At 35.4% G+C, this 15,763-nt stretch overlaps 1 protein-coding gene across 4 annotated transcripts in view; it reads right to left on the bottom strand.

Annotated features, from left to right (window-relative positions):
- Positions 1-15,763, bottom strand: part of MAPK8 (mitogen-activated protein kinase 8) — a 122,547-nt gene that overhangs the window by 5,071 nt on the left and 101,713 nt on the right. For 2 of the 4 annotated variants that reach the window (XM_019660505.1, XM_019660507.1), the window contains exons 6-11: positions 13,023-13,188; positions 8,911-8,982; positions 7,356-7,538; positions 6,946-7,070; positions 6,319-6,382; positions 3,272-3,349 (exon numbers count right to left, since the gene is read on the bottom strand). In XM_019660505.1, the coding sequence (XP_019516050.1) occupies positions 3,272-3,349; positions 6,319-6,382; positions 6,946-7,070; positions 7,356-7,538; positions 8,911-8,982; positions 13,023-13,188 (688 nt within the window). Of the gene's footprint in view, positions 1-3,271; positions 3,350-6,318; positions 6,383-6,945; positions 7,071-7,355; positions 7,539-8,910; positions 8,983-9,340; positions 9,413-13,022; positions 13,189-15,763 lie in introns of all 4 variants that reach the window. The other 2 variants (XM_019660509.1, XM_019660506.1) reach the window with 1 other exon arrangement.

The raw sequence follows: 15,763 nt of genomic DNA, 5'->3' as shown, positions 1-15,763 counted from the left end.
TCTTGTTTTAAACAAAAGCCAAGACAAAGGCTAAAATCATTTTAGTTGGAAAAGTCTTAAGTTCAACTACCCCAGCTTACATGAGGTTACATGACTTGCCAGGGTCACTCGGGTGCCCTGCATAAACTAAGATCTTGTAATTTCTATTATAACAAATACTTGATAAATGCAAATATGAATTTATTAAACAGTTGGGAAAGACTGGTTCCTTTACCAAAAGTATAGCCTAACAAGCATTTCCTGGATTTTAAAAAGCAATAGGAATACAGACGTTTTGTTTTATTTTGCTTCACTTCATTGTGCTTTGAGAGTGTTGATTTTTTCGTTTTTACATATTGAAGGCAAGACCCTCCACCAGCACAGAAATTATGGCTTGTTTTACTGCTATACTCACTTTGTTACAGTGGTCTGGAACCGAACTGCAGTCTGAGATGTACCTGTACTTAACCTATGGAGAAATCCTCTCAAGATCAGGAAGGGGAAGGGAATGATACTGGGGGATGGGGAATACGTTGAAGATGATTCGTACACAAGGTTAAGTACATTTGAACTTCACGATTACTAAATAAGAGTCACTCCAAATTTGAGTCTATTAAATAATGCAAGTTATACAAAAGTTCTGAAGAATACATTTATGGAATAAAAGCAATGGTTTTCAAAACGAACAATAAGAATAATTTCTCGAGGTGAGTTTCAGGCACCCAACAATGCTAAAACTAAGCAGGTTGAAAACCACTGCTTCAGAGCCCAGCATCTCAGTGTGTGAAAATGACCCTCCATTCTGGGTAATAAGACACTTAAATGTGAGAGCTTGTTATCAAATGTAACAAGGAAATAGCCAGGAGAGTAGGAATAGGCAAATCTTTAGGGCAGTGGGGAGGGCACTAGGAGGCAGAAAGGAATGGAGCCACAGGGCAGAGCAGGTGGTTGGAGGTGCAGTGGGAAAGGAAAGCGGACTGAGTACTTCAGGCCTTGACAGCAGAGAGGAAATGGAGAAATACAATAACCTTTTAGACCTCAGAAGGGTCCAGTAGGTTCCCAGCTAGAGTGAAATGAAGGTATTATATTGTTTTAAAAGTTCAGTCTCTACGACACTATAAGATGCGCCTGACTGATAGGTATACAATACCATGACTAGCTTTGAAGACTTGTACTGAAACATTCAATTCATAAAAGGGTATACTTTTATATACACTTTTCATGCCTCTATTTTTTTAATCCAAATTTCCTAATCTAATAAAGATTAACTTTTAAATGCATTATAATTAGTTATTTTTTTATATCTGAAAATCAAATACCTAAGAAAAGAAAAATACTTGCCTTTTTCTGAACTTTAAAGCAATATAGTAAGTTCTCAAATATCTCAATGGCAATAATATGGAAAGTCTTTAATTTCAGCTATCTGGGTCATTCCCCTCTCAGGTGAGTCTCTACACTCAAAAGCATGCAAACTCATTTTAATTATTAGCCAAACCAAAACAAAGGTAAGAAGGTAAATACAGTGGGAAAAAGGTCTCTTTTAAAAAAATGAAGTAATAATGGTATTGTAATTATCTGATATTTTAATGTCAAAGACTTTTCCTTCTATTTTGTATATAATCAGGCAACTGAATATTTTTATAACAGCTTTACTAACGTTCTTCTTTGCAAGCTATGAGGATCCAGAAAATGTCTAGAAACCTGCAGTCTAGTCCTTTCTATTGCTTATTTTGTAACCACAGTCAAGTGTTGTCTAGGATCCAAATTTTTCATTTATAAATTAAGAATAACAACAACCAAGAAAAACATATACAACTGCTCTATTTCATGAGCTTCAGTTTACTCAAACATTCAACACTTAGGATGTGCCACTTACTAGGGTAGTATGGTACAGTACAACGTTCTCCCAAATAATGGACTTTTCAAATCTCACTTGGGCCTTCATCATGAGCACTCAATTATACTACTGCTGTTTTTCAATACAAAGCTAATTAATTAATTCTGCTATTAAAGCACTTACAGCTTTTGTTATAATGAAATTCTACATGAAAGCTGTTAAACCAATTTATATTTTCAACAGGATCTGTATTATAAATTGGAAGATTGCATTCCTAATCAAGGATTTAAAAAACAACAAAAATTAAAAACTCTAAAATAGAACCAAAAATGTCACAGAAAGCTACAAAAATTATTTAAACAAATATGCTTACAGTACAATAAAATGGGCATCTGAAACTATAAAGTTCTTACCCATATACTGATACAATATCCAACTTTTTTCTTAGAATGTAGAAGAGTTTTCAAGGGGTAACTAAAATGGCATAGTTTTACTCAAATTCATGGAATACCTGTTAAAACACTACTCAGCCTTCAAGGTTCAGCTCAAATTTCATCTCTTCAATAAAACGGTGGTAACCGCTATAGCCTGCAGTCTCTGCTGCTAGCCAGAGGCCAAACGGGATGCTGTGGAAAACCAGGCCCTTTGAAATTACTGATAAACATATGGCTTCAAGTATTACCTTTTCTACATAATAGATTTGTAATCTTATGTCATTTAATTTTTCTGAATTTTAGTTCCCTTATTTGTAAAGTGTGCATAATAATCCTTCTTTTGGGGTCCTGAGGGCTGATTGAAAATAAAGTCATAAACCACCAGTGTCTGTCATGTAGTATTTACTTAATACGTACATGCTGCCTGTTATTTAACTTTTCCCCTCAATTCCTTATGATTCTACAAATACTAAAACTAAATATGATGAGCTTATGATAAAAGAAAATGTTTAATTCCTGCAAACCAGTTTCCTTCTTTGAGACAGAACACTTTCTAGTGGTAGTTTTAATGTTACTGACTTCAACAAATCAAAAGTATCAAAAACAGAAAGATGGTAACTTGATATCACATGTACTAAATTTTACAATGAAGCTTTAGCTGATTTATGCAAAGTAAAGAGTATTAAAATTGTAGAAAGGTTAGTATAGTGAATCGTGAGAAATTTCTTTTTTGAAAACAACAATGCCAATCAAAAAATTTGTTCTTCAGTGAAATGTCAGTATCATAGAAAAATAAGTGCATTTGATGAAGTCAGTTACTAATAATACATTAGCATGTTGTACTGGTCCAACAGCATACCAATGCTTTCCAGATTAACCACCCAAATTGTATTCTTCATACTTTATTAAACTTTGAATAATAATGGTAGTAAATATGGAAAGAACTGCAGGTTTCAGACCACTGAAGATTACAACACAAGATGTAAACAACAACCTTAACTAAGCTTATATTGTAACCAACCTAAAGGAGAGGGCTGTCCCCGTATAACTCCATTCTTGGTTCTCTCCTCCAAGTCCATAACTTCCTTGTATATCAATTCTGAAAAAGGTGAACATAAATAAACTTACATTTCAAAGTCTGCGAACCATTCTCACAAGACATGCATGTTTTAAGTAAACATTTTTTACACACATTAAGTACTTCGAATAGTGTCTTCCAATGGCAGAGGGTCCGTGAATGTCAGCCTAAGATTCAAAGGTGTTAAAAACAATTCCTTGATCCTCAACCACAAATTATGTTGGAAGGAACAAAATCTCTGCCTTAAATAATGATCCTAAAGTTGGATTAATAATGATAGAGCTGGGATTAGAAGCTTTATCTATTTTACTCCACCAGCACTTTGTACTATACCGTACGTACCATACCACTATCATTCTGTACTACAAATGCTTGTTGAATTCTCAGTGCGGACTCGAATCACATTTGTCTTATTGACTTCTATTTGCTGAGTGCTGGCATAATACCTGGCATAGGTGCTTACCCAGAGACCTGTTAAAAGATTAAAATGAAAGAGTGTATGGAAGCCTTTTTAATAGAATGGAATATAAATACATTGTTATTAAAGAAGCAGGCAGCGACACTTCAGCTTCTTATGAGTTAAACGAAGCATGACATGCTATCACTGTCAAGATTGCTCCCTGGAATCCTGTTCTTTTACTAGGCTTCTGGGCAGTTGAGGACTGCTCCAACTGAAGACTGATGCAAGGTGCTGCCCTGCTGGTGTATGTCTCTTTTGTCCTGTATTCTCCTCCTAAGTGATCCTGAAGTCAAGTGTGATGTGCTTGTGACTTTGAATGTCTACTTAAGAAGAACCTGGTGGATAGTACAAAGCCATTATTCATCATCTTTTTTGGGTCATGGAACTGTTTAAGAATTGCATAAAAGCAATGAACCCTCTTCCGAGAAAAATGTACAAGCAAAAAATGTTGCACAGAATTTTAAGGAATCTGTAATTCTTTAAACTTCTGATAAAGAAGCTCTGGTTATAGGGTAAGTCAATGTTTATGTTGGTCATGAGGTAAAACAAGTGGATATGTTGAAATGAACAAGAGCTAGAGACACCTGCGTTTGCTTGCTATGGTAACTTGGACTTGGAAGAAGAAAAACAGAAAGTCTCAATAGAGGAAAAGAATGGGGGATGCTTTTCTTCAAAGAAACAAAGGAATGATAGGCATTTTAGATAGGATTTAAAAACAAACAAACAAACAAACAAACCAACAACAACAACAACAACAACAACAAAACCCCAGCACTGTTTTGTGAAAAGGGATTAAGGTAGAAGAACCAAAGCTAATTAGGAATACCAATAAGGCAAAGCAATCTGTAATTAATGGCTTTGGCAATAGATTTTTCTTTGTGTTATGATGCTAAAACTCTTCAGCAGATCTTGAGAAAGGCAGTTTGTAGGTAATTACTGAACTGCACTTGGGGCTTGAAGAAAAAGATCCAGAATAAAGGTAAACATGTTTAGAGTAATCAAAAATCCCAGCTATATCCCTATACAAACAAAAATACTATTTCACTGACTTTAAGATGCAGTTTTCCACAGTTTAATATCTCTGAAATTGGGTTGTATCTTACTTATAACCAATGGTGCAGTACAACCATTGGTAGTGTTTCTTAGTGGTATATTCTGGTGTGTTTTACAGTTGATAGCCTATTAAGATTCCATGAGATACCATAAATGTCTACAGTAAATCTAATGATACATAAAAATATCAGCTTAGATATTCTGGTCCACAGTTACATGCTTGTACATTACTTATTACACAAACAAAATGCACCAGGTCCTACCCAATTCCATCATTCTGCTGGGCTCCACAGAGTCTAACTACATGTCTCCCAAAGTCAACTCAGAGGAAAGAAATCTCTGGTTATTCCTAAGAAGAAAGAATCAAATTCATTCTTCCCTAAAAACTTTATAGATGGATTATCTGTTCAGGTTTATACCAGCCGCTCCAGTCCCTTTTGCCTTCCCAGCACTTAGGTACTTAGTTCTGAACAGTATGTCTTCTGTATCCATTTTAAGATCAGGTAAAAAAGGGGGTCAAGTGACTTGCCCAAAGTCATGTAGCTACACAAGTGCTCCAAATACTAAATGACAACAGCACAAATGGAGGTAAAGAGGATCTAAAAATTACCTGGCCTAAATGTCCCAGGGAATCTTTTAAAGAAAGAAGTATTTTAACATTTCAATGACTATCAAAGAATTATTAATGTTCAATCACATTCATAAAATGTGATTAGATTTGCAAAGATTAAAAATTAACTCACTCTTTTGGTGAGAGTGGGGGTGAAACAGACACTCCTAACAGCGCTGATGGACGTGTAAACTGCTATACTTTCTTTGGAGAGTAATCTGGAAGTAACTGAAAACTATCCTTTGGCCCAGCAAATCTTGTAGGATTTTCCTTATAGGCATGTTCTTACATGTGTAGGCATGTTCTCACATGTATAGGCATGTTCTCACATGTGTAAAAAAAACACTGCAGTTGTTTGTAACAACAACAAACTGGACACAAATACTCTTCAAGTAGGAGGTGGATATAGAAACTGTGACACAGCTGTATAGCAGAATACCACCTATTTAACCAAATGAGCCAGGTATGTAGAGCAAGAGACAATAATCTCTAAAATATACGATTACATCAACAGAGCAAGTGTGCACAATGTACAACCATTTGGGATTACAATAGGGTGGGAGAGGAGAAAGGGGAGGGAGACACCAAACATACATGCTTATAGTATTTGTAAACTATAGAAGAACAAAAAATTTGGGGAAGCACTAATGATGTCTCTGTGTCTGGGGTGGGGGACATGAGAGAGTAGGATTAAATCAGGGAGGAAAGGAGACCTTTCTACTTTTGCAAAAAATATTAATAATCATATCACCAAATATGATTATGAATAATAGAAAACATCTTTAATTTCCCCAAGACGATGAATAAATCAACATAAAAAGCCTGAAGCTCTCTCAGCTTCATCTCTAAGAATCTAGTGAATGTTACCTTTCCATTCTTCTATTGTGTGTTCTCTTTCATCTAACTGCTTGTCAGGTATCTTTGGTGGTGGCTGAAAAACACAAGGTGACAATAACCGAGTCAGTTTATTGGGAATATATAAATTCTTTGTAATTATTTGAAATGTTAGCCAGACAGGAAAGGTTTGTAAAAATACATTAGACCAAGATTGATTAAATCATCAACCTTCGTATGTAGAGACTAGTTTTGGAACACTCCTTTGTGACAGGAAAAAGGATGTTTAAATAAACACCTTTTTCTTTCCTTCCACCTTTTGAAGTGGTCACATTTTATTTATATCATAGAAATGCACTATTCTTTGAACACGATAATTTGTTTTATAACTAAGTTAGGATTTTCTCCCAAAGCACTCAATATTCCAGCTCATCAGATCAGGCACAAGGTATCAAGGCAAGAAGGCAAGAACGGTGAGAGGTAACTTTATTTTGTGTAGGAGGTACTTGTATATGCTCATTAACTTAAGTTACTTTTATGTAAAAACAAAAAAACAACATCATTTATAATTTTATTTAAACTTAAAATGCTTCCTCCAAACCTAACTTTAATTCTAACTGTAAGAGACAATATATTCTCCAAACACTAAAAAGAACTTACAGCTTCTGCTTCAGAAGGGTCATACCAGACATTGATGTATGGGTGTTGGAGAGCTTCATCGACAGAGATCCTTTTAGATGCGTCAATTACCAGCATTTTGGATAACAAATCCCTTGCCTGACTGGCTGCAAAAATAATGATGTTAATGTACATGTATCTCATAAAAGTTTTAAAATTATCAATACATTTCAGACACTTGAAATTATCACTTATTAAAAAGTATGCATTTTAAAAAGAATAGATTTTACTATAAAATCAGGTCATACGTATGATAAAAAAAAAGTTACAGAAAAAAATAACTAAAACCTCACTTTGTTCCACTACCCAGAGATAGCCTTGGGCTACGTCCCGTAATAATGTGAATATACACACACAAAATGGGATTAAATATATATATTTATAAAAAGTACCTTTAAGTTTGTTGTGTTCCGAGTCAGCTGGGAAAAGTACATCAGGGAAGAGTTTCTCAAAGCTATATCCAGCATATTTAGGTCTGTTTTCAACATAAGTCCTTACTGTTGGTTGTAGTTTCTTCATGAATTCAGGACATGGTGTTCCAAGCTGTTCAATAACTTTATTCCACTGATCAATATCTAATATCAAGTAGCTAAGAAAAATACTCTGTATCTAATGTTCAACACATTAGTCATATTCATATTAAAACAACAAGAAAATAACAATTTAAAAAATCCTAAGAAAGAATGTGGCAGTTATAAAGCTTATATCTTACAGCCACCTTACAAAAGGCAATGATTGCAGGTGGACAAAAAGGATCAATAACAAGCTTTATTATCCTTATTTAGAGAGCACGAGTGTGAGAGTGAGTGAGTGAGTGAGTGAGTGTGTGTGTGTCTCATACTGACTTTATCATAAAAATAGAAGCTTAAACTAACAAATTCCACATACAAATGACAAGTGATTCAGAGAATAATTACTACCCATAAGGACTCTAAATGTACACTGTACACAATTTAGAATATAAAATTTACCTTTCTTTCCAGCTTATCAGAAGATGTCAATGCATATCCTAGAGGCTAAGAAATATTTCTTACAATCTGTCCTGATTTTTTTTTTTTGAGTTTTCTACAGTAACAGAACATGACCAGTAGCAATAAAAACGATGGCTTTGATAAAAGTGGGATTTTCTTTTGCCATTCTTGGTTTAACTTACGTTAATAAGAATTTTTTAAAGCTCTGAAACTTATAAAAATGAATCAGTATTTTGGTAACTTGTAAGGTTAGAATTCCCTAGTATCCTTCTTCCTAAGTTTTTACATTCCAAGTCCCTCCTGAAACTTTCTTATTGCAATCCAGTGCATATGGCTTTTCCCATTCCTCTTCCTAAAATAATTGTGTTACTAGCTGATAAATACATAACAGATCACTCACTGGTAATATAATATTAGAAGTGGTCAGATGAACCAAAAGCATGAATCTGAATTTACTCATCACCATAAAACTATTACTGCTTAAATTCTCCGATGAAAAGATCAATATGTTATGTTGAGAAATGAGACAACAACCAAAAGACATAAAACCAATAGAACATTAACAAAAAGGTGGTGGGGGGAGGGGGACAAAACAAAAGGATGACCAGAGGCAACAGACAATTCCAAAATTCATATTAAAGTCCTAAGTACTTCTGGGCTTACTCAAGCGTATAATTATTAGAAATTTTTAATGCAAGCCATGATTTTTTACTTAGGTTAAATAAATCAACTCAGAGCCAGCAAAGTAACTGTGGATAATTAACTTGAGCAGTTCTCAGAATTGACATATGAAAAAATCAATAAATGAGGGAAAGGGAAGTCTATGTCAAATAGCAGGTGGTATTTTGAAAAAGCAGAGCAACTGAACATTATTTATTATTAGGGAGAGACAAAATACATTATACCCGACCAAGCTGAAGCGCTGTCATACATTTTGACCTTTAGAAACTACATTTTAGGCCAAAGATAAGGATACGATCTGTACCTGGGAACAAAACACCACCTTTGATCATTTCTCCCATGATGCACCCAACTGACCAAATGTCAACTGAAAACAAAATGCAATGACATTAACATAAAGATTTTGGTTAAAATTAAAAACAAATATAAACATTAAAAAAAATCACGCACACCATGTATACTTTAAAATTATAGAAAGCAGTATAAAATAAAAATGAGTGACAGTGAATGTGCTCTAACTACCAGCAGAGACTGTATGTCCTACTGCCAGATGCAGTCTACAAATATTTCAGCTTATCTCAACAATTTTTGAACTATAACAGCCACAAACTTTATGTCTGTTTAAAAAACCCCACATATATGAATGTACCATATTCATTTTCATTAGAGAACATAAGGAAGTTCATCACCTAACTAATTAAACTGCTGCAGCAGCACAAGGATACAGTCCCTTCCTGGAAAGAGGATTTTGTGGCAAACCATTTCTCCCATAATGCACCCCACAGACCATAAATCCACTATATGTTTGCAGCACAAAAGAAGGAAAAGCAAAGCAAAAGGTTGTTAAAATCAAAGAAGCATAATATGACTGCATTATATAAAAAACTACAAAATATCACAAAAAGAAAAAAGTGATTTTAATTTCAGCTAATGGAATAATTTAAAACAAAATGTTTTTCAAAAGGCTTTGATTCACAAAAGCAAACGTGAAGTGTGGCCTTTCAACTACATATCTAATTTTAAAGTGAGAGTTATGCACAGAAATCACATGATTAAAAATTCTACACATTTTGTCACCGAAAATTTGTTGATAGTATATAAAATAGAACCAAACACAAACTTTGTTATAAGGTTAAAAAAGTACATGAGGTAGCAAAATTCAAAAAAATAAAATCTTGATACTATTTTGAGGTTCCACTGCGCATTATACTCTCTCTTTAAGTCAAATAAAAGAAAAAAAGCATGAGCAGAAAAATCTAGTATATTAAAACATTTGACAGAAAAAATGCATTTCTATGAATAACTACAGTTTAAAAATTTATCTAAAGCTCTTTAGAAATTTTCAAACTGAATTTCATAAATTCATTTGAGTAGTGCTATGCTGATTCTGAATCGAAAGTCATGTTTTCTTGACAACGTTATGCTGTATTTACCTTACTATCCCCCAAAGTAGAGAATGAACAAATGATCAATTAAGAACACTTAGCAAAAGAAGTATATTCCATGTTTTCCACCTCAAGTTTTTAAACCCATAAAAGTAAACTGCTTTTGATTCTAGAAGTTAGTTTTGGCTGAAAGAAATAGTATGAAAGTTCCCACTTTAAATGGGAGCTCTAATCAATGCTGAACAGACACAGCAAGCAATTTGAGGATCTCCATCTGTTTCATTAAAGCTAACAACACACCCTGACATTTTATATCTCTGGGTTTGGAAATATGATTAAAAGAGAGTAGGGGCTTACAGTTTAACAGGAGAACAAGGGAAGAATGAACAACTTAAAAGGAAAGCCTTAGACGCTTGCATTTGTTTTTGAGTTTTGAGGGTCCAAATTCTTTAAAAGCAAGAGGAAAAGGGCAGAAATGGATGTACGGATGTTAGAGAGAGATATACCCTTTACCATGTGGGAGGGCTTAGGAAAGTAAAGTGTACTTTCTAATACACTGTTATAAGGAGGCTGATAGTTCATTACAGAATCTTAGGAGCTCAACTGGAAATAAATTTTGGAAATCCTGTGGGACTCAAGTTTCTCTAAAATTTCATATTAAAATATACGTACAAATGTTTTTACATTTATGGTACATGATTCAACTTCCAAGGATAAAATTTTAGAGGAAAGTTAATATTCATAAATCAGTTCAGAGAAAAATTTTTTCCTGGGTTTTCATTTTTGGCAAAAACCTATTACATTTTTTCTATAGATTTTATAGAAAATGGCAAACTTTAGTTAAATATCCAAGATACAACATATGTAGGTAATTGAAGAAAAACATTTTTAAACAGATTTCGAAAACTGTAAGTATAGAGAAGTTTTTGTCTGAGTCAGTGAAGACTTTCTCTCTGAACATAAGCCTGGTTCAGACACAAAACTAGCTTTAAAGGGTCTAACTGCTTAGCCTATTAGGCAGTTTAAATATATTCCATTATATCATACTTTCCAAAAAGCTTTGAGGTACCTTGCAACAAAAGACAAAATAAGGGTTGTTAAAACAAGTATGTGTGGGGGTGGGTAGGTGGGAGGCAGAGTGTCACTAAAAGAAGGAAGTTCTTACCTTTAACCTTGTGGGCTAATGGAGTTATCATAATTAAGCATTACATTTGACTCAGTTTCCTGAGACTCCCCCCACCCCCCAAAAAAAGGCAATAAGGTGATCTACATAATTCTTATCTAAGAGAGTAAAGTATATCAATTCTTTATATGTTATTTTTTTCTTGGTGCTTATTTCTGGTAGAGAGCTTTCTCCCAAGATCACATTTTTTTTAGGACACTGAGTGACACATTACACAATATTTGTGACAAGTGATGGTTTTACAGCAAATGCAAAAGCAGTCTTCATGCTGGTCACTTGAAGTATCAATACTCAAAAAAAAGTCTAATACTAAATTCAATTCAACTCATGGGATTCTACAGGGTATAAGACAATTTTAGGTAGAGACTAAGAAAACAGCATGTTTAAGAACAAAAGAATAGTAAATGTTTAAAGTATTCGTTTTTAATTACCTCAGAAAAGGGAATTAAGCTAAAATCCTCAGTTCAATGGTACCTTATATACAAAAGAAAGAATCCTGAAGACTGACTTAATACAGTTTCCTGATTCAAAGTGAACTGCTGTGCCAGAGTCCTTGCTAGAAAAAACATCTAGATCCTATTCTAGGGAGTATTTTGGATAAAGTTACCACATTTAAAAAGTTATAGCTTAGGGCCGGCCGAGTGGCTCATTGGTTAAGAGTTGGCTTGGGAGTGTGAGCTCTGAGCAGCAGGGCCGCCGGTTCGGATCCTGCATGGGACAGTGACGCCACGCCCTCTACAGCTAAGATGGTGAACAACAGCTTGACCTGGAGCTGGGCTGCCCGTGAGTCGCCAGCAATGACATAGGCTTCAGTGGGCTGCCGTAAGCTACCGTGAGTGGCCAGCAGCCAGCGTGAGCGGCAGGCAGCCGGCATGAGCTGCCGTGAGCCGCTGTGAGAACCGTCCAATGGCCAGTGACCAATCTGCTTCAGCCAGGAGAAGCACACTGATCACAATACCAACATGGGCCAGTGAAGCNAAAAGGACAGCAACTTGTCTGTTCCCCTTCCCCGATTCCCCAACGCTGTTTCCTCCCCCAATTCCCCAATAAAATCTTAAAAAAAAAAAAGGAAAAAGTTATAATTTAAGTCAATAAAATCCTGTGCAGACTTACTCATCTCCTAAATGTCTGAGTCAATAAAATTTATTCTTAAATTAAATAGAAATACATGTATACCTTTTTTAAACTCATGAACTAATGTCTTATAGTTTTCTTCAACCTTGATTCTAATGCTGGTGTGTCTGTATATACATACACATACAACTCAATATACTCACACATAATAACACCATTTTTTTTAAGGCTGGACATAGGGCTTTGAGGAGACAGTTTCCTACAAAATGCCACCTTAATTATCCATCAGCTTTACAGAATGGCTTTACTGTAGCTCTTAAAGATTACACTAAGTACCATTGCTATTAACTTTAGTCTCAGAGGGTTGGAAATATGTGCAAATGTCATCAACAGAAAACTAGGATTACTATTAAAGATAAACCGTCAGTCCACTACATACTTCCTTGAGTCCATGTTAGAAATACTCATTTTCAAGTTATAACTTGAAAGCGAATGACATATATTTTGGTTCAGGGGCAATGGCAACACATTTTTTATCAATAGTAGTGTTGATGACTACGTATTTATATTTAAATAAACAGGGGCCCCAAGTTTTTCCAACCATTTATGACAAAATTTGTAGTTACTTTCAAACTCTTGATAAACATTTCAAACAGTGACAGACATCTAACTCTATGCACTTCAGCTTAAATATTTACATAAGAAATCTGATAAACAAAAGCAGACAAATCAGAACAGTATTTCAAGTAAAGAGTGTTTGCTGACCGTTTTCTTTGTAGCCCATCCCTAGGATGACTTCAGGCGCTCTGTAGTAGCGGGTCACTACGTAAGGTGTCATCATAAAACTAGTTCCTGCAGTCCTGGCCAGTCCAAAGTCAAGAATCTTCAAAGTGCAGTCTGATTTTACTACTATATTACTGGGCTTTAAGTCCTTCAAAGAATAAAAATAAAAAATGACTGCTATGATATATACAAATATTTTGCTGTTCACAAGTTATCAGATTCCTTGTAAAACAATTATGTTAATTATTTATTTCTCTCACCATAATTGATATCACTACACAGATTCATCACAATAGGCAAATTGGAGAAATTAGCCTGATGGCATTTTAGCTTATGACTATATACAGTTATCAGAGAAGTTAGGAATGTTTTATTTACCAGAAATTATTATTAGTAATTATATAAGTTAAATTACTATAAGTAGTAATTTTTGATCAAGTGGAGTAAAAGCGATTTTGAAAGGCATCTAAAAGCTCATGTAAGAACTATTATTATACAAGAAAGAATCATAAGTTAGTATTTATATTCCCTTGTATACTAAATTATCACCATTTAAAAAATCTCATTTTAAAGTCAAAGTTTTATTATAGGTATCACAAATCAATAATGGGCCATTCTAATGTCAATCCCAGCAAGTGTCATCTGACCTTTCAAGCTGGTAGATGTTCAATTTTAAAAGACTGAACTAGTCATTAGCAGGTTTCCATCACTGATTTCCCACCCCAAACCACACAAATTTGTTCATAAAATTTTTGTTTGCTCGTAGAGGTAGGACAGCATTGTCTTGGTGCCAGTAATCTATAAAATTACTTGCTGTTGATGCTACTAAATAATGTCTTTGTGAACAATCTTCCATCGGACTCCAACCTTAAGGAATTCTGTGCTATGATCATTAAAAGAAATGCAGCAGCATAAACAGAGCCTGTAAGCTCTGATGTGTCTTATAAACCAAGAGACCAAAGAAAGCAAGCATATCCCCACAACGCAAAGACATCTCGTAACTGATACTGATGTGCAGTACATACACTGAATACCAGTGATTACGTCTGTAATGTCTATATCCAGAAAAACATGGATGTTGTCTTTAAGTGCATTTTGATAGGCAATCATGGATGAGCTTAGAAGATATGCAACATAAAAACAAACTGTCAAAAATTTCTACGGATGTTAGAACCATTGCTAACTGTACGAGAATAACTGAGTTTGTATGAATTTGTGGCAGAGGCAGTGAAACTAACCTAATAATATTCAGTCTTCTCTCCCACCCATTTCCAGCCTCTTCACAGTCAGGTGGACAACCCTAACTGTGATTAATTCTAGTCAATGCGATATGAGTGGGAGCAAAGAATAGAAGAGCATCCTGTTGTCCCCCTGCTTTGGTCATTGTCACATTCCAGAGAGCAGACCCTTTGTCAGCCTGGGTTGCTGAGCATCTATGTAAAGCAGAGTCCTCACCCATCATGACCAACACTGGACAAGCAGTGTGGGATGTAAACCTTAGTTGTGTTAAGCCACGGAGAATTCTGCATAGCCTAGTTGTGATACTGTGATTTATAATAAGAAATATATATTTGGTCTCTGTCCCAATTATGAGCATAGAGCTCCTAAAACCCTTAGAATTTCCTAAGTGATAAGAGCAACAAAGATGAAAGGTGTTTTTGCTATTCATAAAAAGCCCCCTTCAAACTACCTCTGAGTTTATGTTAATGAGGTGACTTTTGGGAAGTCCAAAAGAATGGGGGCTGGTTGCAAGGGAAACAACCATGTGATTAGATCCTGACTTTCAGCCCCACCAGCAGGCCTCCTGGGTGAGGAGAGGAGCCAGAGATTAAGTTCAATAAGCAGTGGCTAATGATTTAATAAACCATGTTCATGTAATGAAGCCTCCATAAAAAACCAAAAGGACAGGATTCAGAGCGCTTCCAGGTTGGTGAGCGTGTGGAGATCTGAGAGTGGCACACCAGAGATGGCACGGAAGCGCCACATGCCTGCACACATAACTTGCCCTATGCATCTCCATTTGGCTATTCCTGAGTTATGTACTTCATAACAAATGGGTAATCTAGTAAGTAAAATGTTTTCCTGAGTTCTGTGAGCCACTCTAGCAAATTAATTGAACCTGAGGAAGGGGTTATAGGAAATCTCTGAATTACAGCCAGTAAGTCAGAAGCACAGGAACAACCTGGGCTTGTGACTGGCATCTGACATGGGGGCAGTCTTGTGGGACTGAGCCCTTACCCTGTGGGATCTGATGCTGTCTCCAGGTAGGCAGTGTCAGAATTGAGTTAAATTGTAGGGCACAAGGCTGGTGTCCAGAGAATCTGAGAATTGTTTGCTGTGGGCAAAATCACCACACATCTGGTGTCAGGAGTAGAGCTGTAAACACATAGGACAGTTTTTCCTTTCCACTACTCTATTCTATGCCAGGAGTGAGGAGTTACTATTATATAAACACAGGATCACAGCTTAGCAGTGGAGCAGCAGGCAGCAGGGAAACTATATCAAAGGTTGGAAAAGTGATCCAGGTTATACAGCAGCAATACATTTCATGACACTGTCACTTGCAATAACCTGGAAGGCACAGCACTTGCATAATGAACTTGAAGCTCCAGAAAACGCGCTAGCAAATTAAGACCTGCCTATTTTTGTAAAGAAAGTTTTGTTGGAACACAGTCTCACTCATTCAATTACCTGTTGTCTATGGCTGTTGTGTTAGAATGGCA

This window comes from Hipposideros armiger, unplaced genomic scaffold (assembly GCF_001890085.2).
Source record: "Hipposideros armiger isolate ML-2016 unplaced genomic scaffold, ASM189008v1 scaffold_319, whole genome shotgun sequence".
Classification (NCBI taxonomy): Eukaryota; Metazoa; Chordata; class Mammalia; order Chiroptera; family Hipposideridae; genus Hipposideros; species Hipposideros armiger.
Note: the sequence above shows the minus strand (reverse complement) of the source record. Positions and strands in the feature narration are given on the sequence as shown.